The sequence below is a fragment of the Selaginella moellendorffii genome, unplaced genomic scaffold (genome assembly GCF_000143415.4).
Source record: "Selaginella moellendorffii unplaced genomic scaffold, v1.0 SELMOscaffold_6, whole genome shotgun sequence".
NCBI lineage: Eukaryota > Viridiplantae > Streptophyta > Lycopodiopsida > Selaginellales > Selaginellaceae > Selaginella > Selaginella moellendorffii.
The window spans coordinates 1,860,372-1,886,528 of record NW_003314267.1 but is presented as its reverse complement, the minus strand read 5'-3'; the positions used below and the strand labels follow the sequence as shown (position 1 = coordinate 1,886,528).

General features: G+C 44.5%; 5 protein-coding genes, 5 non-coding genes and 1 pseudogene across 11 annotated transcripts; 6 read left to right on the top strand and 5 right to left on the bottom strand.

Annotated features, from left to right (window-relative positions):
- Positions 1–71: 71 nt before the first annotated feature.
- Positions 72–5,640, bottom strand: LOC9635980 (annotated as a pseudogene).
- Positions 5,641–5,926: 286 nt separating this feature from the next.
- On the bottom strand, positions 5,927–6,011 carry TRNAY-GUA. Its single transcript is given in 2 exon segments — positions 5,927–5,962; positions 5,975–6,011. It is a non-coding gene; the product is annotated as a tRNA-Tyr (tRNA).
- A 107-nt stretch (positions 6,012–6,118) lies between these two features.
- On the bottom strand, positions 6,119–6,203 carry TRNAY-GUA. Its single transcript is given in 2 exon segments — positions 6,119–6,154; positions 6,167–6,203. It is a non-coding gene; the product is annotated as a tRNA-Tyr (tRNA).
- A 1,114-nt stretch (positions 6,204–7,317) lies between these two features.
- On the top strand, positions 7,318–9,835 carry LOC9634618 (protein UNUSUAL FLORAL ORGANS). The gene has a single exon (XM_024670167.1). It carries the CDS (start codon positions 7,882–7,884, stop codon positions 9,382–9,384), a length of 1,503 nt encoding a protein of 500 aa, XP_024525935.1. The 5' UTR covers positions 7,318–7,881; the 3' UTR covers positions 9,385–9,835.
- A 71-nt stretch (positions 9,836–9,906) lies between these two features.
- Positions 9,907–9,979, top strand: TRNAK-UUU. Its single transcript has one exon. It is a non-coding gene; the product is annotated as a tRNA-Lys (tRNA).
- Positions 9,980–9,981: 2 nt separating this feature from the next.
- LOC9635979 lies at positions 9,982–10,926 on the bottom strand. The gene is made up of 4 exons (XM_002965519.2): positions 10,574–10,926; positions 10,413–10,511; positions 10,189–10,323; positions 9,982–10,129 (listed from the first exon to the last, which is right to left on the bottom strand). Exons 1-4 carry the CDS (start codon positions 10,796–10,798, stop codon positions 10,088–10,090), a joined length of 501 nt encoding a protein of 166 aa, XP_002965565.2. The 5' UTR covers positions 10,799–10,926; the 3' UTR covers positions 9,982–10,087.
- Positions 10,927–11,008: 82 nt separating this feature from the next.
- Positions 11,009–11,094, top strand: TRNAY-GUA. The gene is given in 2 exon segments: positions 11,009–11,045; positions 11,059–11,094. It is a non-coding gene; the product is annotated as a tRNA-Tyr (tRNA).
- A 98-nt stretch (positions 11,095–11,192) lies between these two features.
- Positions 11,193–11,277, top strand: TRNAY-GUA. Its single transcript is given in 2 exon segments — positions 11,193–11,229; positions 11,242–11,277. It is a non-coding gene; the product is annotated as a tRNA-Tyr (tRNA).
- Positions 11,278–11,629: 352 nt separating this feature from the next.
- On the top strand, positions 11,630–12,849 carry LOC9635720 (endo-1,3;1,4-beta-D-glucanase). Its single transcript, XM_002965865.2, has 7 exons — positions 11,630–11,812; positions 11,869–11,890; positions 11,944–12,070; positions 12,130–12,220; positions 12,292–12,381; positions 12,448–12,548; positions 12,621–12,849. Exons 1-7 carry the CDS (start codon positions 11,668–11,670, stop codon positions 12,756–12,758), a joined length of 714 nt encoding a protein of 237 aa, XP_002965911.1. The 5' UTR covers positions 11,630–11,667; the 3' UTR covers positions 12,759–12,849.
- Positions 12,850–13,663: 814 nt separating this feature from the next.
- Positions 13,664–15,518, top strand: LOC112344805. Of its 2 annotated transcripts, none has more exons than XM_024670168.1 (7): positions 13,664–13,942; positions 14,013–14,232; positions 14,280–14,516; positions 14,573–14,747; positions 14,799–14,956; positions 15,009–15,214; positions 15,266–15,518. In XM_024670168.1, the coding sequence occupies exons 1-7, from the start codon at positions 13,695–13,697 to the stop codon at positions 15,393–15,395; spliced, it is 1,374 nt and encodes a 457-aa protein (XP_024525936.1). In that variant the 5' UTR covers positions 13,664–13,694; the 3' UTR covers positions 15,396–15,518. The 2 variants fall into 2 exon arrangements, with proteins under 2 accessions (XP_024525936.1, XP_024525937.1); XM_024670169.1 differs by having other exon boundaries at positions 13,665–13,942; positions 14,286–14,516.
- A 2,642-nt stretch (positions 15,519–18,160) lies between these two features.
- Positions 18,161–18,690, bottom strand: LOC112344939 (splicing factor 3B subunit 4-like). Its single transcript, XM_024670609.1, has 2 exons — positions 18,565–18,690; positions 18,161–18,514 (listed from the first exon to the last, which is right to left on the bottom strand). Exons 1-2 carry the CDS (start codon positions 18,667–18,669, stop codon positions 18,296–18,298), a joined length of 324 nt encoding a protein of 107 aa, XP_024526377.1. The 5' UTR covers positions 18,670–18,690; the 3' UTR covers positions 18,161–18,295.
- Between the last annotated feature and the right edge of the window lie 7,467 nt (positions 18,691–26,157).

Here is a 26,157-nt window from a genome sequence, read left to right as displayed (position 1 = left end):
CTCTTACTACTAGTTGCAAGAAAGCAAACCATTCTAAAACAAACCATACAGAAACCTGGTGTAGTTGCAACTTTGTACATGCTCGTTCGTTGATGCCACAGTTTTATTTTTGTAATATTATATACTTATTATAAGTCATCTCGTTTCTTTCATTTGTTGCAGCCTAACCAGTCTCGCGTAGGCACCATCGCCCTTGGCCATGAGCTCCCTATGACTTCCCTGCTCCACGATTCGACCACCCTCTACCACCGCAATCACGCCCGCGTTCTGTATCGTCGATAGCCTGTGCGCTACCAAAACAGTCGTCCTCCCGCGCATCAGCCTGTCCAGCGCCTCCTGTACCACTTTTTCTGACTGCGCGTCCAGAGCACTCGTCGCCTCGTCCAGTAGAAGAATGGCCGGGTTCTTGAGCACCGCGCGAGCAATCGCTACTCGCTGCTTCTGTCCTCCAGAAAGCTGCGTCCCTCTTTCGCCAACCTGAGTCTGGTATCCATCCGGGAGGCTGCTGATGAAGCTGTGAGCGTTTCCAGCCTTGGCAGCCTCCACCACCTCCGACTCCGTTGCTCCATCTCTCCCGTATGCGACGTTCTCGTAGATGCTCGTCGCAAACAGCGCAGGCTCCTGCTGGACCAGCCCGATGTGAAGCCGCAGCGACTTGAGGTTGATCCTCCGGATGTCCATCCCGTCGATCAATACTTTGCCTGCCGAGGGGTCGTAGAATCTCTGGATCAGTGCGACGACGGAGCTCTTTCCGGAGCCGCTTGCTCCAACAAGTGCGAGGCTACTTCCAGCGCGGACTTTGAGGTTGAGGTCGTAGAAGATTGCCACGTCGGGGCGAGAAGGATAGCTGAAGTTGACGCGCTTGAATTCTATATCACCGCGAATGTGCGTGATGACTTCTGAGTCGGGCTCGTCCGGATCGATCTCTGTTTTCCTGTCCAGGATTGCGAAAACCGAACCGACTGCTCGAGAGCTTCGCATCAGGTCCGGGGCCAAGGCCAGAGTTTCAGCGACTCCAAACGCCGTGAAAATGAGGAGGATGAAGCACTTTATCACTGGCCCAAAGGAAGAGTCGCCATCCTTGATCAGCTTTGCCGCGTACCAGAGTGCGAGCCCGTAAGAACTATATAAGCAGCACTGCGCTAGCCCATATCCCAATCCTGCTACTTGTCCCCTAGCAAAGGAGTTCTTTTTTATCCCCTCGAGTTGCCGGTTGAAAAGCTCCAAGACCTTGCTCTCTCCACAAAATGCTGCCACAGTCCTGATGTTGCTAACAGCTTCACCAGCTACCACGGATGCACGGGCGTAGACTTTGCTCAGGTTTACTCCGAAACCTTTCATGAACAAATGCTGCAAAACGGAAAATAAACATCATCGACGACACAGGAATCACAACCTTACCTCACCGACATGGGCACTAATAAGAAGTGGAAAGAGAGCAAGAACTATCAAAGTGAGTTTCCACTGAAGGACAAAAGCGATTATAAATCCACCGAGGATTAATGCGGAGTTCTGTAGCAGTATGGACAGCCTGTCACCAACGGCAGCACGGACGAGAGTTGCATCGCTAGCAAGTTGTGATGAAACTAAGCTGCTGTAATTGTCTGCTTTCTCGAACCAGCCTAGTTCGTTTTTAAGTATAGCTGGAAAAGAGAACATTAGAGTTCGTATAAACAAAACCCATCAGCTCACCTGAAAACATCATGTTTCGTACTCGCATTGTGAGGCACTCTCCCATGTAGCCAAAAAAGTAGTGTTCAAGTGTGTTGGCCAGAACCGCAAGAATGGTTAAACCGGTGAAGAAAAACACGTACTTTTCGACTTCTTTCTTCACGTAATGCTTGTCAGGATTGTAGTATGTGACTAGGACCTGTGTCAAGCCGAAAGCGAAGAATGGCATCTCGACTCCAGCGAGTATGGCCCCAAAAGCACCAAGAACGCCCTGAGGCCATTCACGAGCATTCAGCTTCAAGAGACGCCTGAAAGAAGGCTTTGGTAGACTTAGCCGTTGGTCTTCTTCCATGCCAATAATGCTTTGACTTTCGGCGTCGGACTGTAGCCTAAAGCTGAACTGAGACATGGAAGATCCTCGAGAAAGCCTGCATTACAAGAGGGATGTTGGGAACCATATAAAAAGGAAGTACAACTCATACCTGGAATGCTTGCTCGGAGGGCCATCTAGAGTCTTTGCTTTCCCTGCTTCTTGCAGCCTCACGAGTTCACAATAAGCTCCCGATTCCCCCTTTGCCATCAGCGCCGAGTGAGTACCAGTTTCGACTATTTTCCCACCCTGTACGACGGCAATGATATCAGCATTCTGGACTGTAGACAGCCGGTGCGCAACAACGACGGTTGTTCTTCCGATCATAAGAGTGTCCAGAGCTTCTTGCACCGACTGTTCAGACGCTGCATCCAGCGCACTGGTAGCCTCGTCCAGCAGTAATATTGAAGGGTTCTTTACCATGGCCCTTGTGATAGCAACTCTTTGCTTCTGTCCGCCAGAGAGTTGCACACCCTTCTCGCCAACCTGGTCACTGAAACTTCCTTAATACACAAGAAAAATAGGTGAAATTAACAAACCTGAGTCTCGTAGCCATCAGGCAGTTGCTGGATGAAGGCATGAGCGCCAGCAACAGTAGCAGCTTCGAAGATTTCGTCGTCGCTTGCATCGGGCTTTCCTAGTAGAATGTTTTCACGAATAGTGGTGCAAATAATGCCGGCTCTTGATTCACAAGACCAATTTGACTCCGTAGCCATTTGAGCTGCAACGTCTTGATGTCGTGAGAATCTAACAAGATTATGCCTGCAACGAATCCAAATGATTTAGAAAACGTCAAAACGGACGACTCAAGTTTTACCAGACATAGGATCGTAGAATCGCTCGATCAACGCTATCACCGTGCTTTTACCGGAACCACTGCCACCGACTATCGCCACTGTCTTTCCCTGGGGGATCTTCAGGCATAACTTCTGGAAAATGGTTACGTCTGGTCTCGAAGGATAGCTAAAATGTATGTCCACAAACTCAATGTTTCCTTGCACATTTGAGATTGTCTTGCCGTCCGAAGTGTTTGGATTAATTGCTGGTTTTCGTTTGATCATCTCCAGTATATTATATCCGGCAGCTTTGCCTTTGGCAAAAGCGCCGAGATTCGGAGCTGCATTTCCCAAGGAACTGGTTAAAAACAAAACCAGGTAAGTTGCGGTAGAGATGCACGAAAACAGATACTTACAGGCTGCTGATAACAACATTAAGTATGGTCGTAAACGCTTCGCCACCATTTGTTGTACCGTGCCTGACTAAAACTCCTGCATACCATAGTAGTAGTGCCCAAGAACCGAAGGTGAGGCCATAGGTTGCTCCAAGTCCAAGTCCTTTGGCCAATCCACCGCTCTTCCCGAGTTTTAAGGTTGTTTCTAGAGCCCTTGAGTACAACTCCTGAGCCTTTTCTTCGCCAACGAACGAGTAAACAGTTCGAACTTGAGAAATAGTCTGTTGTAAGAACAAAACAGGTAAGTAAAAGAGTAAAATGGACAAGATAAAATACCTCTTCTGCAATCTCCCCCGCTCTGGCGTAAGCCTTTTGATTTTTGGTGGTTAGCCCGACCATTGTGTATGCATAAGCTCCTCCGGCAACAGCAATTGCAGGAACGACGGCTAAAGTCAATAGCGTAAGCTGCCATACAGACGTAAATCCCACCGCGAAACCGGCAAAAAACCTCGCCATGTAATGCACGTAGTTTCCAGCCTGCACACCACAGCTTCACGTAGTTTCAAGCAAAGCTTAACCTGGAGACACAAACCTTGGGACCGATTGCCTCTTGTACAAGTGCCGTGTCACTAGATATCCCAATAACAATTTCACCAGTGGTGGCATCGGTGTCAAAGAAACCGACATCTTGACTCAACATTGCTTTTAAATAGTGAGTTCGCATGCGTGACGATTGCCTTTCGCCAGTGTAAGTCCAACAGGACACCTCTGCACATGGAAAACTGTCACGTAAGTGTCGTCCAGTTGACAAAAGCAGACGTTTACCAAGCCAAGCTGCGACCAGGATCACCAAGCCCAAGTAGACGAAATAAAGAGAATACTAAAGCACGGAAGCGTTAGACAAACCAAGAAAACAATGCGAGAGCTTACCTTGCTAACTTCGTGCCCCATCTTGTGTGGATTGTTATAATCCTTGCCGAACTCATCGATCATTTTCCCAAAGAAGACGAAGAACCCGGGAATAGCTGCTCCGTGGACCGAGGCACCGACGGTACCCAGGAAGATAAGCACATAATCGAGATAGTCCGCAAAGCTGAACAATTGAAGGTACGACACCGTGGCATGCGGCTGCTCTTTGACTGGCTCGTCATCGACATCCTGCTTGCAATCTCCATCTCGTATCATTTCCTCCGGAACTGTCCTGCTTCTAAAAGACTCTGAGAGATCGTAGTCATGCCCTTGCATGAGGAAACTACCCAGCCTGTGATGCCCGAGAACTTTAGCTACTTCCTCGGACATGCCTGGAAGAAGCACGAAACAAGCAGACCATTATATAGCTTATCCAAGAGCTGAGATCTACCACTCACTTTGAGTAGCGGCAGTCTCCACGCTTCCAATTTGCTTCCAAACCTCGGACAGCTGCATCTTCTTTGCTCTTCGGACTCAAATCTAGCTACATTGCACCCTCGGCAATAGAAATCCCCATCGACTGGCACCCTCGTCGCGTATTCTCAAGGCTCTCCCTGCCAAAATCGCCAGAAAGGAGCTCAGACAAAAGCACAGAAGGCGAAGTCCTTTAGAAGTGATCACTCAACCACTTCTTCGACTTCTCAAGAATCCATCAAACACCAGCAAACCTGAGACCGATAGATGCATCACAACAAAAGAAAAGCGGCAGCTGCCACTGGTGCAGCTGGATGCATTCCAGTTAATGCACCATTGATGTAAGACATCGACAAGCACGACCGCAAAGACTTGAACGAAGAAAAGAAATCGAAAAACAAGCTAACAACGACAATCCGGTCCATATCAAATCAAACCAACAGACCAACCAGCGAGACCCACCAAACCTGTGATCATCTGTAAGCCAATCGGCCGAGCTAGAAATCTAAGAAACAAGAAAAAAGAGAAAAAAAAATACGCACCTCCACAAAAGGCTGGCAAGACTCCACTTTCCGTGAAAGCGAGAGAGGCAAAAAAGAAGTGATGCCAAGGAATTTTTTCGTGCTTGTGTCCTGGCCGAAAGTTAGGTCGACGGTGCGATTCGTCACAGCTGCCACGCAAACAAACCTGAGATTTGGGCAAGAATATCGATCAAACTGCGAATCGCGAACCTGATCGGTGGATTTAGGGGCCAGAAAAGGATGAGCTCACGGAGGAAACGCCGGGCGTTGCTGGAAGGAATCCATTCTTTGCTCGGCCGCAGCTAATCTGGCTCGTGGCGCCATAGCCAGGGCAGCATTTTCTCCTCGGCCGCGCGGCAATCAATGCGGCAGCGGCTGTGGAATTCAGTGGCGCTGGATGGAGCGCAGAGAACATGAATGAATGGCGCATTCATTGAGACACGCTTCTCCCTCCTCTCTGACACCGCCGAGCCGAGCACAAAACTAAGTACCTTCGCGAGTCACGATCCCGACGCTCCAGGGTTTCGAACTCCTGTCCCCGCCAAATTCTTTCTTTTTTCTTCGATTTCTTGTCCGAAGGACCGAAACAATAAAATAAACTCTCCGATCTGCCGGAATCGAACCAGCGACCTGAAGCTGTCTGAGTGAACACTACAGTCCTCCGCTCTACCAACTGAGCTAAGGCCGGTCATTATTGAGATAAAAAACTTCTTTAATTAAGTGAAAACGATTTTTAGAAATAAACTAAACAAAAGGAAAAAATACTCTAAGATTAATTAAAGTGATAATAGAAAAAGATGGAAAAATTGCTGCGATCTGCCGGAATCGAACCAGCGACCTAAGGATATCTGAAGAGCACTACAGTCCTCCGCTCCACCAACTGAGCTACGATCGGTCATTATTGATTTGAGATAAAAAAAACTTCTATAATTAAAGTGTTAGAAATAAAGTAAATAAAAGGAAAAAATACTCTAATTAAAACACATTAAGAGGTAAAAATGCTCCGATCTGCCGGAATCGAACCAGCGACCTAAGGATATCTGATGAGCACTACAGTCCTCCGCTCTACCAACTGAGCTAAGATCGGTCGTTGAGAAATGATCGAACTGGAAGTTTTTTTTGACGCAGCAAGCGGTCCTACGTAGCAGACAGCCCAGTCATGAGGAAAAAGTGCTGATTCATTCTCCGTTGGTTGTGGTATTTTATCGGTGTATACTTGACTTGCAAAGATCACACACACGAAATGTTTGTTAAAAACTCGTCAAGAATCTCTGGGGCTTTCATGTGGTCGGTCTCCGCGTCTCCTACTGGTACTGCGCATGCTGTTAGAAAGTTGATTAATTTAGCAACGCATGTTAATCATTATTTACAAGGTGCGTTGCATCGAGATTCTTTTCCGAAGGAATCGCAACCTTCGCTGTAAAACAGACACAAAGTTTTCGAGACGTGGTGGAATTGAAGATCACCTCCTAAGGGATTTGCTTGGAATGCAAAACATGAACAAGTTTTTCTGAGCCTTCGATTGGTTTCGCCTGAAAGAAATCTTGTCCGATCGAACAATGCACGGAACTTTTATATGCAAATTCCGTACGTGGTAAATAATACTTGTAATCAAGAAAAAAGAAATTTCTACATCAGGTTGGTGATTTGGCAGCCATGTTCGAATGAGCATCATTATCAAAAGAATCCCCGTGGGAAAGATCGGGAACCACAACGACACTTCGCCAAAAAAAGTTTCGCAAATGGAAGACTAAAAATTTTGCCTAGTACTCGAGCCATGTAAGGATCAAACCTGCCAATCAATCGTAACAAGCATATCCACAATCAAAAACGTGAAAGAATGCATAACATCAATCTTCTCCGGCGATTTTTCCCGGCTGATGGAAGAATGGAGGTGCGGGAATGCAGCACTCGGCGCAACCCACGCGTGATCGCAATAAAATAGCTGCAACGTTTGTGTCCCTTGCGGAATCGAACCAGCACGCAACATCTCTCCATCATCGAGTTTTAGGGTTCTTGCGCAAGACGACAGTGGTGGGGGGTGGCAGAGAGAAAGAGAAAGAAGTGGAGGTGGTGATCAGCGCAGGCGAAAGAAAAGAATGGAAAAAAGAAAAGGACCCAGTAGGAGTATTCATTTCGGATTGCATCATTTAAAAAAAAAAAAAAAAAATCGAGAAGATCTGGGCTGCTACTTAGGGTTTAGTTAGGGCTTTCGCTTAGTTCAAAGCGAATGCAGCGGGGGACGCGCGGTGTGGCGGCAGTACAATGCAGTACAACAGCGCGTCTCGAATCCGTGCAGCGCGTCATAAATCTGATGAGCAAGAGGGTACCCTAATCGTATCTCCCTCGGCGATTACCAAATTGCTAGTCCCCACTTTATGCCCTTCTCTACTTAGCTGCCTGGGCTGAGAGGGAGGCCTGGCGTTGGGCTCGAACAAAATTTCTTCTCTTTTTCGCTAATGATGGTTACGAATTTTGGGCTCAGTTTCTTAGGCAGTAGAGCGGCAGCGCAGCGGCACAGCACAGAGCGCCAGCAGCGAGAGGCGTTATCTGGAGCAGCGCAAGTGTTCCTCTTTCCCCTCACGCTTTCTTCTTTTCGATTCGCTTCTCGCTTGGCTCGCAAGTCTTTTCTCCAGATCGTCGATCGTCTTTTCCTCCTCTTGAGTAGAGCCGAGCATTGAGAATGTGAGACGCGAGCGAGAGATTTAGAGGATTTGCGAGTGTGTGTGTGTGTGTGGGTGTGAGTGTGACGAGGGAGAGAAAGGATGATGGCCGCTGCGCAGCGGCTCCAGCTGATGGAAGGAGGAGGCGGAGGAGGCGGAGGAGGCGGCACCGGCGGAGGAGGAACGCAGGTATCGCATACGATCTCTCATCACCACATTCTTCTCGACGGTGGAAGCGGGTACCACGTCGCGCTTGATCATGCCGGGCTCGTCGTGTCAGGGGCCACTAGCTTCCGATTCGATCCCCAGCAAATCATCGGGAGCTCCACCACCAGCAATGACGACGAGCATCACCACCACCACCACCACCACCAGCACGAGCTCCTGATCCAATCCAGCTCGAATGCCAAGAACAAGATCACCGCTGGTGGCGGCGATGGCGATAGTGGTGGTGGTACTGTCTTCGCCCATCATCACTACCACCATCACCAAGCTCTCCTGGAGGAGCGGCTATGGAGCCAGCTCCCGGAGAAGCTCGTGGACAGGGTCCTGGCGATGCTCCCACTGCCCAGCTTCTTCCGGCTCCGCGTGGTTTGCAAGCGCTGGTACTCGCTCCTCTTTTCCGACAGCTTTCTTGAATTGAGCTCGCGCGTTGCCCCCTCGAGGCACTGCTTCCTCCTCTTCAGGCCCGGGGTGTGGTCGCAGGGCTTCCTCTTCGATCCCGGAGAGCGATCCTGGCATTTGCTGCCGCTGGGCTTCCTCCCATCGCAGATCGCCGTGGTCTCGTCCTCGCAGGGCCTCCTCTGTTGTATGTCCGAGATGGCCGGCTACAAGACGGTCGTGATGTGCAATCCTCTCACGCGCGCTTGCATCCAGCTCCCGCTCACGCTCAAGGAGCGATTCGTCCCCACCGTGGGCCTCGTCGTGGATCGCCACACTCGCGGCTACAAGCTCCTCGTCGCCGGCGACGATCTCATCTCGCCATTCGCGGTGAAGAACCTGAGCAGCGAGGTGTTCGACTCGAGCATCCAGTGCTGGAGGATGGCGGGAGCGCTCCCCCGGCTGTGCAACCTCGAGTCCGCCAAGACCACCTTCGCGAACGGCTGCTTCTACTGCATGAACTACAGCCCGTTTGGAGTGCTGGCCTACGACGTGGAGTCCGGGACGTGGAACAAGATCCAGGCGCCAATGCGGCGCTTCCTGCGCACGCCCAATCTCGTCGAGTGCCGCGGGCGATTGGTGATGGTGGCGGCGGTGGAGAAGAACAGGCTCAACGTCCCCAAGAGCATCCGGATCTGGGGGCTGCAGCACCCCAAGAGCGTGTGGATCGAGCTGGAGAGGATGCCGCAGGCGCTGTACGAGGAGTTCATGCGGATCTCCTGCGAGCGGGCCTTCTACTGCATCGGCCATGGCAACTACATCCTCCTCACCATCCAGGAGTGCTCCGAGGTGCTCATGTATGACTTCTACGAGAAGCTCTGGCGATGGCTGCCGCGCTGCCCGTTCCTGGGCGAGATCGAGCACCCGGCGCAGGGATTCATGCAGGGATTCGCCTTCAGCCCCCGCCTGGATGCCTTCGTCTACCCCAACATGATCTGCTGCTAAGCTCGCGCTCGAGCTCGAGCTCGATCGATCAAAGTTCTTCCTTTTGGAAGAAGTTTGGAAGCTCCAGCCGAGGGAAAGGACGATGGAGAATCTTGCGAAGGAGAAGAAGATGGGGGGTTTTCAACGGTTTGGTCTGCGTATCTATCGTATGGTCTAAGTCTTAAGTCTTGCTGCTCTACTGGTGAGGTCAGCCAAAGGAAGAGGATCGGACTTTTTATTCTGCCGCTGGGAAGTTCGATTTGCACCAAGGTCCGTGTTGAGAGAGCGCTGGCCTCCCAGGTAATATATGTGTGCTTGCTGCTGTTTGTTTCTTTCTTTTGCGTGTATGAGGGTGTGTGTGTGTCTGAGAGAGAGAGATCTTCCTATTATCTTTTGTGGTTCTTGCTATTATCTATTGTGTTTGGATCATGTTTGATCAATCAATCTATTTACATGTTGGTTTCTTATTGCTCATTCAAGCCCGCTGCGTACTTGAGCTTCCAAATATCGCATTCCGGATTATGAGTGTCGCATTATTGCTAAGCAGTCTTAGCTCAGCAGGTAGAGCGCGTGGCTTTTAACCACGTGGTCGTGCGTTCGATTCTCACAGGCGGCGGGTGACGATTATGACAAAGATTCACTTGCCTTGTTTTATTTGTGTTCCTTTGCTTTCAATAGAATAAACAATCTTATCTTCTCTTTGCGTCTTCTTTGATTTGTGTTTTTAATCGCTTCGTCGTCGTGGTTTGGTCGATGGTGCCAGTCCCTGGCAGTGTTTGATCCCAATCAGTGAGAATCGAGGCCTGGTATTCGCGAATTTCTTACCGGAGCAGGCACCCAATCGTTGGTTGCGGGGTTGGATTTGACAGAATTGGATGAAAATGGAGCGTTGCCATAATCATCCACAAGCTGGAATGAGGAACCTTGAGCAGCCCCCGCATCAATGAATCCAGTTCCAGTCTGTGGAAGAATTGCCAACAAGAAATTCATGGATCCATCAATCACGCACAAGAAAGAAGATAATTGGCAGCAGCGAAGGACTGACTGACCGTGTGATGCTGCCCATTCTCCGCCGCGATCAAATCCTTGTAGTACTCGTTCTCGGCGTAGCTCTCGTCTCCAACAAGCCCACCACGAGTGATCAAAGGCTGGAAGAAAAAGAATTTCAGCCACTCTCTTGCGAAATCCCGATCTTCAAAGAATCCCATACCTCCGACCGAACCTCGAGATCCAAGAGCTTGGCGTGCTCTGGAATCTGCTGATCCGCCGGAGCGTCAGCAGCAGCTATGGCACCTCCAGCATTGCTGCTAGGCTCGCTGCGCGCCGGCTTGATCGGGCGCTTGGGCGCCATCAATTCAAAGTGCGCCTGGACCTCCTTTGCGCGCCGCTGCTCGGCCTCGGGGGACTGGATCTCATCGCTCCGGCTAGGCTTCATCGCTTCTCGATCCCACGCGCCAAGGAACCCTAGCCCTCCAAATCCTGGATCTATCCACCTGCCAGTCAGCTAGGTAGAAGCGATAGCTAGAAAAAGAGAACTCTACGGGTAGAGATATTTCTTCGCTTTATCCCTTCGGATAGGCTCGAATGATATTCTTCAAGGGGACCCTTCCGCTTAATTAATCTTAAATGGGATTTTTTTCCCAAGCCGATCTTAGCTCAGTTGGTAGAGCGGAGGACTGTAGTGTCTGGTCAGACATCCTTAGGTCGCTGGTTCGATTCCGGCAGATCGGAGAGTGGTTGCTTACAATTTGATCACTCCTCTATATGCAATAGGCATTGCATATTCGAGCACTGACAACTTTCTTCTTGTCAGAGCCTTGTTCAAGCATCCGATCTTAGCTCAGTTGGTAGAGCGGAGGACTGTAGTGCGCTCCAGAAATCCTTAGGCCGCTGGTTCGATTCCAGCAGATCGGACACCAATTTTTTCTTGTGATTCCCACTTCACTGTAGAAAATTTTTGGAAGTCATGGCGCAAAAGTGTGCTAGTAGAAGATCATGAATTGTTTGGAAGATCACGAAGATTTCCTGGAAGCTTAAGGCGATTGCAGGCTTTCGAGGGATGTGCTAGTAGAAGATAATAGAATTTTCAATGAACGGTTCATTCAATGATGGGTCTGCCAATTATCTTCTTTCTTGTGCGTGATTGATGGATCCATTAATTTCTTGTTGGCAATTCTTCCACAGACTGGAACTGGATTCATTGATTCCAGAGCACGCCAAGCTCTTGGATCTCGAGGTTTGGTCGATAGGAGTTTACCTTTATTTTGTTTGTTCTTACCTAGGTTTTTCGCAAAATATCTGGCTATGGCTGGCCCCGAGTGCTGCGTTCCGGCTCCTCCATCGACGCATTCTTCCGTTGGCGGCGAAGAATCCTGGGAGGGAATCGATGTCTATGTCAATCACCCGGCGTCCTCCACTGCCGCAGTCATTCTGGTCTCCGATGTCTTTGGTAATTTCCATCCCTAGCTTTGATTCCTAGGACTAAATTTTCTTTCCGGCAATCAGGATGGAAGACTCCACTGTTCAGGTATATGGCGGCATTCTCATTTTGCTCTTGATTTCTCCTTCCTTTGCTCTCAGGAAGCTCGCGGACAAAGTCGCGGCTGCTGGATTTGTTGCCGTGGCTCCTGATCTTTTGTACGGGGATGTCTTCGATCCCGATGCTTCCGTGCCGTTTCAAACATGGATTCAAGGCCATAAACCCCACGTAAAGCTTTTTGCTTCTCTCTATTCGATTTGTCGATTGATTTTCTGTTTTTGATCCAGCTCAAGCCACTGGAAGACTGCAAGAAGCTTGTGTCTGTGCTTCAGTCCAAAGGCATAACTTCTATAGGCTTATCCGGATTTTGCTGGGGAGGTAATCTTCTTCATTGTTCTTTCGTCCCAGAGAAAGAACGCGTTTTTTTACTCTCTTTTTTTTTCTTGCAGCCAAGGTTGTAATCCTTGCTTCCAAGGAAACCACCTGCAATGCACTTGTGATGTGCCACCCTTCGATGGTTACTATAGACGATATAAAAGGTTGGCCAAGTTTCCGCTGTTTCTCCTTGCTAAATGCTAAGAAGTGGAGAGAAATTTTCTATGCAGCATGCAAGGCACCACTGGCGATCCTCGCCGCTGAAACCGATCATGTAACGCCAGTAGATATGGTGAATGAATTTAAGAAACACCTCGAGCATGGAAACCAGGTAAAGTTTTCTCCTTCCACTCATTTTCTTGTTCTTTCTCTATGTTCATCTGACAATCCCTTGCCTCCGCAGGATCACTTTGTCAAGGTTTTCCCAGGAACTGCTCATGGCTGGACTGTCCGCTACGATGTGAATAGCGAAACCGCCGTGAAGAACGCAGAGGAGGCTCACGAAGACTTTATAGCTTGGTTCCGAAAGCACTTGCTTTGAAGCTAAGCTAAGCTAGCTGCTTATGATCGATCTTATAATTTTGTGGATTTACAGACGTGTCAATAACTGGAAAATGCAGATTAAATAGCTCGCTCGAGGTGATGCCAACGTTTCTTATGCTGTCAAAAGACATTTAGCTTGTTCCAGATTCTCGTTTGATGAGTAACATATAGGCGGCATTTCTTTTGAGAAATTGCCGAAACGGAAAAAGTTACAGAAGTCCTCGTTTGGTCCGAAACATTGCAAGAAGCTATCAGGTTTTGGTCCGAAACATTGCAAGAAGCTATCAGGTTCCAAGGAGAGAGGTTATGGCTCTCCTTGCTGCTTGTGATCCCTGTGGCGGCTGCATTCCTTGTATCTTCAAGAAGAAAGAGTGGTTCCATACAAACACCGCCAGGGGATCGAGGCTGGCCCATTCGTGGCGAGACAATACAACTTCTGCGAGGCACAGCTGAGGATTTCGTTCTCCAGCGTCGCAAGAGGTAATTTTCTCTTTTTTTGTTTCTCTTCTCCGCTTCAAGCTTTTTTTTTTTTAACAGATTGCTCGGGAACATCTCTGGCAGCATCGATGCGTTCTCCGGCGCCGCCAGGGGCTTGCGGTAGGAGAGGATTCGAAGAACGAGAAAATGGAGGAAGAGGGCTATCGGGAGGCGAAAAAAAGAATATATCCATCTCCTGGAATCAATCTTTATCATTGAGCTCAGCTATTGGTCGATGAGAGTCTGCTCGGACATTGCTGCTGAGCCTGAAAATCGAGCAGGCAAAACCAGGTTCTTCAAATGATATAGGTACCTTGAGTTGTTTCCCAGCAATATTTGTCGAATATTCTAGCTAAGCAAAAGTTATTTAAAAAAGAAACTCACCCAAAAGGTAAACATGCATAACCGACCGTCCGATCATGGCATATGTAAATTTTAAGAACTATCGTTTACCCTAATGGCGGGGAAGCGCAAGCGCAGCGCCGATACTGGTAAGGGAAGGGAAGGAAATCCATTCGATGTGCCAGAAAGCTCGTACCACATTGGGGTGTTGCGGGCAGTGGAGCCCTTTGTCACGATCTGGGAGACGGAGGGCTCGCTGCAAGCACTGGGCACAAAGAACAAATTCTTTGGCGGCTTGATAGCCAAAGACACAGTGGATACCGTCGCAAGCCTCCTGTGGGAGCGCCTCGCAGTGGTGGAAAGGTTCGTTGTCCGAGAGAACCCTTTTGCTCCTGGGCTTGTTTGATACTAACTGAGGGCCTTGTGATGCTAGCGTCTACGCCAAGCAGAGAACCGAGGGGAACATGCGGCCGTGGCATCTCGCCCTTGTTGAGATGTTCTACTGGATGTCCACCCCCTCCGAAACGGAGCTTCGGGATCTTAAGGAAAGGCTCCGAATGCGTGGTGACATGAATGGGCTGCAAACGGTCCAGCACTTGCAGCAGCTTGACGACGACGCTCTCCAAGGCTTCGCTGTGGAGATTGGCATCATGGTACGTATGCTTGCATGTAATGAGAGATGACAGGAAGTATATGACTGTTACAGGATACTTCCAGCTTTTCTACGGGATCTGAGAGGGAAGGAGTTACCGAGGCGAACGAGGATGAGCTTGGTTTGCCGGAGCACGCGAGGACGGACATCAAGTTCAGGACACACAAGCCTTGCGTTTTCAAAGATCCAAAGCTATCCAAGAGGAAGAAGGGCCAACTGAAGTCCGAGCTGTGCCCCTTCATCGCTGAGTGTAAGGCAAATGAATGCGACCAAGCAGTCTTTCAGGTGCAGGCTTCCATTTTTCTCATTTCTTTTGCTTATTTTAGTTTCTATGCTCACAGAATGTTGGGTATGGCCGAGTCGAAGTTCGGCACAACATTGCCCATGGCCACTACGACCCAGTCTACCTTCCTATCTTTGGTGGCTCCTCTTACACGTATGGTGTTCTAGACGTGCATGGCCTCGTGGAAGTCTCCGAAAACACAATCTCGCCAGCCTCGTATCTTCGCTATACCGGTACATGATGAGGCTGTGCCTGAAACCTTGTTCTTCATCAGTATTTTGCAGAACATTGCGACGAGAAAGGAGTAGAGCCCAAGAGCGAATCGGATTTGATCAAGTCCCTTGACGATGGAATCGCAGAACTGGAACTTTGGAATGATTATCATCCCAAGCGATATCCCACGAACAAATACCTTGTGGGGGACTTCTATATCGCTGAAAAGGTATGGTCAATTTAATTTTGCGCAATTCAATCTTGTACTTTGTTCTTTCTAGTGGTACCCCTTACCAACTGGGAACTCCAGCTATTCGAGTCCGGAGTCTCATTTCTTTATGGAGGCCATGCTAAGAGTCGTCGTTGGTGATAAAGTACTATCATGGCGGCCCGACGATGCCAGAAGAGCATTTTGGAGGCGGAACGCCTTCATCAAGTTGCAAGGCCGCGTGAGTGGGGCTCCTGAAGTGGAGGAGGAAGAACTAAGGTAAGAAAATGAAATATTCCTTTGCTTCTCCACTGACGTGTCTGTTTGCAGTCACCTGCCTAATGAGAAGCTGCAGGCTCGTATGCAGCGCTTATTGGCTGAGATGGTGAGACGACGTGACACTGTTGAACCAGCTGAAGAACAAAGCAACTCTTGGCCTACAGCGGCTGGGTTCAGATAAGGCACTGGAACTTTATCTCCTCCACGATGCCAGTAGGGAACCTACAAAACTGTAATGAACTAGAAATGTTATATATCAAACTATATGTTGAACTAGTATATAAAATAACTGTTATAAACTACATATCAAACTAGTAAGAAAAACCATGAAGTAAAACTACTATATAAAATGCATATCAGTTTCACTTTTTTTTTTTTTACCAAAACTCATATCAATTTTATATATCAGTAAAAATAATAAAACTACACCAAATACCTTCTAGTATAACAAACTAACATGCCCAAGCACAACAAATCATTGTAAATATGTATGTGTGATTAAGAATGTGAAAAATCAATAAAACTGATGTTTTATTGTATTGACAAAAAGATCCACTTTCTCACAGAAAAACCATTGCATTCAACACCTTAAATATTCAATAAAACATTTTACACTCACTTTTGCACTTTTAATCAATCACGCCCACCTCTACACTAATCAATCGCTATCTAAATTAAAGTGTTGTTGCAAATAACTCATGATAAATAAAAAGCACTTGAAAGAGCAATCAAAGCACTATACTTACATTAGTGCATGTTACAATTGAATATACCTCCAAGCTATGGGAAATGAGGCATAGCCATGTGAAATGAAAGGCAAATGATATAATGTGCAAAAGAGGAGAGAGATTGATCACAATTAAAAAATCACAAATTTACACTAAAAAACACAAGAATGAAACTGAAAAAGCCTTGCTAAATTTGTGGTGATTTTATGTTGTTTGAGATGTCTTGCATGACAATCTAAGATGTCATGCTCCATGGCATATCCCATTATAAAAAAATTATACACATAATCATGTTTCATTTTCTTATATAGCAATTGAAATGTGATTGTGTGCATAATATTTTTGCATGTAACTTAATGTAGTGCATGTGATCATAGGATAAAATTTGGATATACTGTCACCGTGAATCTTTAGAACATTGGGGGATAAATGGGGATAAAATAGCCACTAAGGGTTCTCTTATCAAACAATTATCCCTTTTCCAGTTGGTTTAAGGGGAAAGAGATAATGTGCATTACACTTAAAACCAAAAAAACAAATTTGCATATATGTAAATATATAATGCTCCCATGCATAACCATATATTTATTGCCATAAAAGGGTAATTAATGGCTAAATTTGGTGGTAGAGTTATATGTGTTTAATGGTGATTTAAATGTTCTACAATAATTAACAGATTTGGATGGAAAATTTTATTATGTCTTTTATTACCATGCTATAAGAATAATCATAATAACCATACAGAAATTTTAATGTTGTTATCCTAAATTGATTTATCATCACAAGTAATTAATTGATACATATTGTTTTGATAGTTAAAATATTTTTCTACCTTTCTTAAGAAGTGTAATTTTTTATTTGAACCTTGCAACATGAAGGGCATCTTTAATCTCAGCCCTTCAAATAAAATAAATGAAGTGTCTTTCAAAGTTTAGGCAATAATCATATTTTAACTACAGTAAAAAGTAGGTTCATTTTTTGTTTGCTTAAATATAGTAGTGGATATACCTAAAATATTCTTGGATATTCTATCATCTAATGGTTTTTATTTATTTATATTAATCATGTATTTATAATTTATAAAATTCCTAAACACTTTCTAGTATATTCTAGTTTATTCTAATGTTTAAGATTAATCCAAATTATAAATATGTTCATAACTATGAAATTTTCAATTGATCAATATGATTAATAACTAAGAAGAAATATTAATAAGCAAACCAAACTTTATTGCATGCAACACACAGCAAATTATTAAATATATAATATACTTCTGATAACTAGATTCATTTCTAGTTTTATAACTATGCTTTGATAAAATCATGTCAAAACATGTATATGCAAACTATATGCATAATTGGTTCACCTAGTTTCATTTTCTTCAAACTATATAGTTTTTGCGAGAGTTACATGAAAAACATATAAAAAAAATATTAAAAAACCATGTATAAAGAAACGATATTCACATCATGTTGTGATTCTTTGTATCCAGTTGAGAATTCTTTAATGGTACAAAAGTTCATTGGGCACTTGGGAAAAACAGATTCTCCCAAAATCTAGAAATCCGGAAATTTTATTTTCCAGGCCTCCTAGAGTCGTTAATCCGGCCATCTCGTGCGAGCAAAAAGGCCATAAACTACTTCCACTTGAAGTCCCTTGCTGCTTGAAGACAAAAGAAATTCTCACTTTGAAGAACTGGAATATCCAGGAGATGACGGAATTAGCGTGGAGTTCCGGATGACAATAATGCAGATTGGGCGGGGCATGTTGAGAGTCATTCACAGCCGACGGAGATTCAGACCTGAAAAACTGGAACGTCAAGGAGATGCCAAGATCGGCATGGAGTGCTGGACGGCTCCGGAATGTAGATCTCTCAAGCCAGAGTATCGAGACAGAGTCCAGGCCAGCTGTTCCAGGACTTACTCTCGTCGCTATATTCCGGAAGAAGAAAAATTGAGCTTTGAAGTCACGAGGATACATTGGGACTGCATTCGATAGATGGAAACGATTCACAGCTTGAAGACGACGGCCATTCGACTGCGAAGAACTCAGATCAAGAAGAACTCAGGTCGGCTGGCGGTTTGATATCTCGGAGGTCGGATACAACCAAGGATACGACAGTCCAGACAAGCTCTTTGAGGTGGACTCGGTATCTTTCAAGCCGGAAGACGACTGTGCAGGCAAGCTCTTCGAGGTGTCGCAGCATGACTAGGTGTAATTCAAGCCGGAAGAAGGAAACTTCGACTTAGAATTTCCAAAAAATCCATTGGAACAAGTCAGGAGCGAGGCTGGCTCTGCAATCACTCGTTGGCTTTACGACTGGAAACTCTGATACACTTGGCTGGTGAAGACGTCAATTTCGTGAGCTTGGCAACGTCCTTTTGGTCCTCCGACGTCCCTGTGGTTCCGGGAGAGGACTTGGTGCCGGCGGAGGCGAGAGCGAACTTTTTGGAGGTGGAGGAGGGCTAGGAACGAGCCTTTTGTAGGAGACTTTTCCCGGTCTCACTGGTACCCATGACCGAGGGCTTGGATCGACATCGGGATAGTCTTGGCGAAACATCCTGCCTTTGCTCTGGAAAACCATCAAACATCTTAGGTAAGCTGGAAGATTTTCATACATACCACGGGTGATTTGCTGTTGGTGTTCCCGCTAGAAATCGCTACGAGAAGAAGCACAAGCGTGGCAACGAGGAGGTTTTTTTGTGCTGCTACAGTTGGAGACGACATGAATGGGCCCTCAAAAGATAATTCTTCAGACAAGCTGTGCATCCAAGTTAAAACTCTCGTGAGTTTGACTTGCACGCGGTGAAGAGCAAATCTCCGCGTGAGCATTTAAAGCCACTGACAGGTCATTCCATCTGCATTGGCAGGTCATACAGGCAAGTAATTTCGAGTTCCACGACTTGTCTCAGGTGGTAGGTGCAAAAACACTGTTTATTAGGTCCTGATGCAATAAAATTTAACTTATAAATCTCTTTCATAAATTAATACTAAATTTTATTATAAGTTTAAATTTATATTAGCAATATTTGCCTTTAGGTTATGTTAGAAAGTAGGACAATTAAGTTATCATACAATATTATTTCTTTGTTTATTTATGAATAAAGTGTGAGGTCTAGGTATACAAATACAATGCCATATATTATTATTAATATAGTGGGATTTTAGCAGCCATGAGTTGTAGTGCTTTAGAGGAAATTTTTGTGTTTCTAGTTTATATAGTGTAATACTATACAAATATGGCTTTCATTTATTTCTATATTCTATACACTTATATTAGTGGAGATGAGGGGTTATCCTTGAGGAGTACTTGGATTTTTGAATTTTTTTTAAATCTCATTTTTTGCATAGGCTAAATCTCTCTTGTTTTCATAGCTTTTCTATTTCTTCCTCCTCCTTTAACTTTAGAGCAGTAGTTGGTTTAATTATTTGATGTTATGTTATTTCAATTGGACAATCAAATACAACTAATAGCAATATATAATATATAGTATAGTTCCTTCTACTTTTATTACTAATCCTTGGATTTCTTCTTTGGAAGTCTTGAAAAACACAAAAATGCATAATGGACTCAAACAGTCCCTTGATGAAGAAAATATACTTCATCTGTATAATAATTAACATGTCCAAATACATACTTGAAAATGTTTAGAAGGTTTCCATCAAAAAAAGTGGCCACAGGCAAACTATTGTACCACTACAATGCTATGTTTTGAAAACAAGAAACTCATGCAAATATCAAAATCACCCCATGAGTGCATTAAGTTAGGCATGTCATGAACAACACTTTATCAAGATCTTGTAAGGCCTGTGTATACATTTGCCCTAGCACCCTTGATGATGTTCTTTAACTAACATAACACTATGATATAAATCATAAGTTTTCATTTTTTAATTTGCCAACTTACCTCATTTGTCTGACCACCTTTATTTTGGTTTTAATTAAGTTTCTTTGCCAAAGTTCATATCTATTATACTAGCTCTTACTTAATTCTACTTGGATTTAACCACTCACTACACAAGCAACAAAATGTTAATCATTCCTCCATGGGTTCATAAACTCTCTTTCAATTCCCCTCCTTAGTTTAGATTGGATTTAAGGTTTAGTTACATTCTTCACAAATGTAAATAACTAAACACACCAAACATTTAAATTCCTAACATCCCTTAAGGGATTAGAGCTAGCTCAATGTAACCATGTCACCTATGGCACTCAAGGCTGCCTAGATCCATGGCCTTAGTATGGGAACCATGGTGCTAAAAGCCACTGTGTACCTTGGCAAAGCTATTGTGTATCTATTGCCTTAACAAAACCACTAAAATTTTTAAAAGTGCTTTTTATATACCTTTTATAAGAAGAACCTAATATATTTTTCATTGTAGTTATATATCTAATCTAAATTGAAAATATTAAATATATTAACAATAAATATTCTATGAAATATATATCTTTTTGTGTTTAAAATCTACCTATAATGGGCTTGATATAATAGCACATTTTAAAAAATTGAATACAGATAATAGAATTTAATAGAAATCACAATAACTATCTATGTTAAGAATAACAACTCTGTGTGCTACATGCAGCAACATTTGGTTTTCTTAATAGTAGTGTCATTATTATTGAACTATTAATCTAATAATATAATTAATCAATAATTACAAACATTTTTATAATTTATAAAAAAAGATTAAGCTCATTGCATATCACCCATTTGATGGTAGAATAAATAAGAATATACTAACAAGTGTGTAAAAAAGTTTATAAATTATAAATACAACCTAAATGAATAACAACTATTAAATGGTAGAATATCCTAGAATATCTAAGCCTATTCTAGATATATCCACTACCCTACAGTTTCAATTAAGCAAACCAAAAAAATTTTATGTTTTAAGAGAATTATATGTTGTAAGGTTTATAAATACATGTATATATATACATGTATTACCCTGACTAAGTAATATATTAATTATACTGTCCATTTGGGACTGAATTTGGTCAATCAATTTTTGTCTGTAAGAAGGGGTTTAAACCTTAATAATATATCTATTTTTATATCCCAAGCACTCATATTGGTGGAGATGAAGAGCACTACAATTTGTCTTTGAAGGGCAAAGCTTTTTAACAATATTTTGCTCTTGTGTTTGGGATTATGCTGTTTGTTTTAAATTTTTCATTATTTTTTAAATTTAAATCTGTATTAGCTTTTTGCAAGATCTAAAATTCTAGCTATTGTTGTGATCTTTATTTTATTATCTTCTTTTACCATGCCACACCGTCATCAATCAAGGAGCATGTCATTTGAGGCTGTTGATAGTACTACATTGGATTGAGCTTTTGGTGTTATGGGGTGTGTTCATATTGGTGTTGCCCATCTTTGGTGTGTTGTTGTCTCTAACTTCTATAGGATGTGATTATATGGTTTGTCTTGTTCTTGGTGCTCTACCATCTCTCATTAATATGGAGTGTGATCGTAATATTGATTAATGAGTTATAGATGATCTAGTCTGGTTCTTGAAGAATATTTAAAGATCGGGAATACGATATTTACAAGTTTGAATGGATTCCAAATTGTGATAAAGAACTTAATTATTATGGAGATAGCTTTGGAGATGAGTTAGAGAATTCATGGGGTAAGTGTTAATCTTTTTATCTATTATTTGATCGTTTCTCTTTACTTTCTACTCTTTTCTAACTTTTTCTTGGTCTAAGCCACTTTCTGTAGTGCATATGATAATGGGATAAAATTTGGATATATTGTCATTATAGGATAAAATAACTATTAAGGGTTTTCTCATCAAGTAATTATCCCTTTTCCAATTGGGTTAAAGAGAGAGAGAAGGGTGTGTTATATGTGGTATTGGAGCTAATAGCATGTGTTCTATTCAATTGATTAATGGTTACTTAAAATATAATATATCCTTGAATAAAGTATATTTCAAACCCTAAAATTGAAATTATACAATAGTGTTTTCTATCCTTCTCATATTAATCTAGATGTTGAGTATATATGTAAAGTTGAGAATCTTGTTTTTGTTTATTTGATAGAGTATTTTATTAATTCTGGTATCGAGTATTCCTTATTCCAAAGGTTGAATTACTTTGGCCAGAGCTTCAAGTTGAATGTGTGTCCCTAATTATGAGTGTTGTTGAGAGTTTTATTTTATCATTGTTGTTTAAGGGTTTATGTGTTTCCTTGATGTCGTAAATGTGATTGTGAGTATCAAAAATTATCTGTCAAGTAATCCTTTTAAATATTCTTTCTTTATTGCCACAACAGCAGGAAATTAGTATTGCTAGACCCTTTATCAATCTCGACCTAAACTAGTTGAGAAACTGGTCATCATATATATACTTTTACCAAATAAACATAAAGTAGAAACTCTTATGTGTTTCTTGCTAAGCATACTTGGCCCAGTATGAGAAACTCATATATTGGCTTGCATTTGCTAGTATTAAAAACCCCCATGATATTAAGCTTAGTCTCTTAATATTTGCCAGATGAGAGCTTACTGCCAAACACTATGTGTTTGTCCTATTTGGTCTTAATTATTATTTAGGGAAAGTGTTTAAATTTGCTAATTTGGCATATCTACAGAATGTAGAGATTTTTTTGGACACAATGGTGTTGGTCTTGTGCCCAAATTTGCAATCTAACATCATTCCATATTTAATAAGTTTCAAACGTGTCCTAGAGGTTAATTCTTGGTACTAAGGGGGAAAGCCCAAAGTCTCCTTTCCTAAAAACCAAGGGGGGGGGGGGGGGGGGGGGGTACTAAATATATAATAAGGATAGTAAGATAGTAGAGATGGTGGGTAGGTTAAGCATGGCTGACCAACTTGAGGTATAGTTTAGTTCTTGTTTGCATGCTTGTCTTTGTTTTGCATCTGTCTTAGGTCTAAGCCCAAGTTCCACACCATACTAACTGGTGGAGTACTCATATCATTGCGTTAAGCCACTAGTATGTTGAAATAATACTAAATTTTGTTTGGCTTTGTTTTGGGTGTTAGTCCTAACATTAGGATGTTGGAAGCTCTAAGACTGTGTAAGCGACTAATTTTTTCCATTCTACTTTAGTCACTTAACCACACCTCCGACCACTTGGAGGAGTCTCATTCACAACCTCCATAAGTCCCATTCAGGACTTGGGGCTTGCTAGCCCCGAGAATGGCATCCATGCCACTCAACCTTTGCACTTGGTCCAAGTGCTCCACGTGTCCGATCCCAAGACCGACACCCAAAGGTACCACTAACATCTCGGCCCGTTACGCTAAGGCCATGCCCATTCGCCTCTACTGCACTAGTGGTCCAATACCACTTGCATCACCATCCCGTCTCTCCAAGACTGGGCCATCTGTCCACGAGTGGTCATACTAGATCCACTCCTTAGCATCCTTAGGATGCCCACAGACCTGGGGAATTGCCTTCCCCAAAGTCCCTTTGTCAGTTCCTACCAAGTCCCTTCCTGCCCCTGGCCGTGTTTGCTAACACTGGCACTGGATCGAGACCCACAGGCCCGACCCCTAAGTCCCATGGTCCTCTGGGACTTCCTCACCACCTGACTGTGTCCTTGGTCACTACCCCAGAGGACTGCTCCTCTTCCTTTCCACAGTCTAGGCCTTTGGGACAACGTTTCGGAACACCGTGGCCTTACGCGAGCCACCTGGGTACTCTCCCCGCCTTTCGCCTTTAGGTGCTCTAGCCATGGGCTTAGAGCAAGGTTCCATTGAGCCACGCCTAGTATCCAAGTAGGTAGTGCCACCCACACTTGGACTGGGAGCATCGGCCAGTCGATCTCCCGGGGGAACTAGAGCCGGCTCTTGAACACTTCACCAAGCTACCCCGCTTGTCGGTCCGTATTCACTCTAGTCTTAGACTTCCCAGTGGTCAGTTCATCACCCAACACTGGGTCTGGCCTTCCTGGGCCAAACTGGCCTTTCCTGGCCAAACTGGCTCCATTGCAGTCCTCCCCCTACTATACTTTTGGAGCTCACCAAACCCCCCAGGGTCTGGGAGACGAACGCTTTGGGCTTTCACCCTCTCAGGCTCTGGACTCGGACTCGGACTCGGACTCGGACTCGGATTCGGATTCGGACTCGGACTTGGGCTTGGGCTCGGTCTCGGCCTCAGTCTCGGTCTCGGTCCCGATCTCGGTCTCGGTCTCGGTCTCGGTCTCGGTCCCGGTCTCGGTCCCGGTGTCGGTCTCGACTTCGGACTCCATCTCGGACTCCATCTCGGACTCCATCTCGGACTCCATCTCGGGTCCATCTCGGGTCCATCTCGGACTCCATCTCGGGTCCATCTCGGACTCCATTTCGTGTCCATCTCGGGTCCACCTCGGACTCCATCTCGGACTCCATTTCGGGTCCATCTCGGGTCCACCTCGGACTCCATCTCGGGTCCATCTCGGACTCCACTTCAGACTCCAACTCGGGTCCATCTCAGGTCCACCTCGGACTCCATCTCGGGTCCATCTCGGACTCCACTTCGGACTTCAACTCTGGTCCATCTCGGACTCCACTTCGGACTCCAACTCGGGTCCATCTCGGACTCCACTTCGGACTCCAACTCGGGTCCATCTCGGACTCCACTTCGGACTCCAACTCGGGTCCATCTCGGACTCCACTTCGGACTCCAACTCGGGTCCATCTCGAACACTCCCACGTGTCATGTGTTGGTCCTTTTGGGTCCCTTTTTGGAGCCTCGCTTTTTGCTCGCTTCGTGCTCGTTCCTCGAGCCCTTCTTTGGGAGTTCCACTCCCGCTCTTGACTTTTCAAGTCGGAGCTTTTGGTCCAAACGTGTTACGCTTGTTTGGCTCTCGCTTCAGCCACTGCCACGTGGCACCCTTTCCGGCTCCACTTTGGGGCCTAGGGATTTTGTGTCTCACAGACTGTTTATCCCTTCGCTCCTTGGGCTAAATGCTTGAGAGTTGTTCTATGCTCTGATTTCTTTGCTCCTTAGCTTTATGTTTAAGAATTTGGCTCCATTCCTTCATTCAATGGCTAAAGACTTAAAATTTAGGTTTTTCTTCACTATTATTGGACACATGGCATGTGACATGTGGCATATGGCATATAACACATGGCACATAGAGGGTTTAAATCTAACTTTTTGCATTGTCTAAATCTCCCTTTCCTTCTAACTTTCTTTAATTATTTTTCTTCTTCTGCTCTTTCTTTTTTGTTCATCTTCATGGCAAATCAGCAATCTCCTCCTCCTTTGACTCTGGAATAGCAGTTGGTACAATTGCTTGATGTTATGAAATTGCAATTGAATAACTAAACTCAATTGATGGCAGTATTCACGGCACATGGTACAACTCCTTTTGCTCTTGGTGCCAATCCTCACGTTCGGCTGGAGTTCTTTCGCAAGAATCCTAGGGATGATGTGTCCTGTTGGTTCAATCACTTCACAGTGATTACCACATATCAATTTTAGGATGATGTTCGACGTTTGCATGAGTTTCCCACATATCTCCAAGGGACTGTGATAAAGGAGTGTTTAACAGCAGTCTGGGGTTTTAAAAAACTTCATGCATATCTACATAGTTTTTGGACGTTACTTGAAAGTGATCATACTGCTATTACTTCATTATTGAAGTGAAAGAACATAGTTAGTCATACTACTTAGTGGGCTTTAAAGCTTTAAATATATGATTTTAATGTTATTCATTGCCCAGGGAGTTCTATAGCTAATGCTGATGCCCTTTTTCGAGCTCCTCTTCCTTCTCCACTCTCTTCTCATGTCTCTGACGAGCTTGTTATTCCAACATCTATGGATTTTCTAGAAGAGAATTCTATACTGCTGGCAGTTGCTATACTTGATATTCAGTGTCCACAAAATGCAGAGCAAGATCTATCTTCTTTTGATGAGGTTCGTGAGGCTCAAAAGATTGAGTCATGGATTCGAAGGCTTCGAGATGGGTTACATCATTTGCTGATGATTTGTCATTCTGGCATTTACATTCTCAATATTGCCTTGAAAATGGCCTTCTTTATTTTGTGGGGATGAATTTTGATGATCCTTTACTGCTGGTGGTGCCTTTCATCTTTATTCCACGGTTTCTCTATACCTACCATGATTCTCTTATTCTAGGCGGGTATATAGAACATCGTCGTATGACCAAGAAGCTACTTAGGTCTTTCTATTGGCCGGAAATGCAACGTGATGTTATCCGGTATATGCATAGTTGCATTTGATGCCAAGCTTG

Coding starts and splice junctions, on each gene's coding strand:
- LOC9634618 (XM_024670167.1), top strand. CDS start 7,882: ATGATGGCCGCTGCGCAGCGGCTCCAGCTGATGGAAGGAGGAGGCGGA.
- LOC9635979 (XM_002965519.2), bottom strand. CDS start 10,798: ATGAAGCCTAGCCGGAGCGATGAGATCCAGTCCCCCGAGGCCGAGCAG. Junction 10,324..10,412: donor AGAATGGGCAGCATCACACG/GTCAGTCAGTCC, acceptor ATTCTTCCACAG/ACTGGAACTGGATTCATTGA. Junction 10,130..10,188: donor ACGATTGGGTGCCTGCTCCG/GTAAGAAATTCG, acceptor AAACACTGCCAG/GGACTGGCACCATCGACCAA.
- LOC9635720 (XM_002965865.2), top strand. CDS start 11,668: ATGGCTGGCCCCGAGTGCTGCGTTCCGGCTCCTCCATCGACGCATTCT. Junction 12,071..12,129: donor TTCAAGGCCATAAACCCCAC/GTAAAGCTTTTT, acceptor TTTTTGATCCAG/CTCAAGCCACTGGAAGACTG. Junction 12,382..12,447: donor TACTATAGACGATATAAAAG/GTTGGCCAAGTT, acceptor TTTTCTATGCAG/CATGCAAGGCACCACTGGCG.
- LOC112344805 (XM_024670168.1), top strand. CDS start 13,695: ATGGCGGGGAAGCGCAAGCGCAGCGCCGATACTGGTAAGGGAAGGGAA. Junction 14,517..14,572: donor GCGACCAAGCAGTCTTTCAG/GTGCAGGCTTCC, acceptor CTATGCTCACAG/AATGTTGGGTATGGCCGAGT. Junction 15,215..15,265: donor GTGGAGGAGGAAGAACTAAG/GTAAGAAAATGA, acceptor GTCTGTTTGCAG/TCACCTGCCTAATGAGAAGC.
- LOC112344939 (XM_024670609.1), bottom strand. CDS start 18,669: ATGTCGTCTCCAACTGTAGCAGCACAAAAAAACCTCCTCGTTGCCACG. Junction 18,515..18,564: donor CCAACAGCAAATCACCCGTG/GTATGTATGAAA, acceptor ATGGTTTTCCAG/AGCAAAGGCAGGATGTTTCG.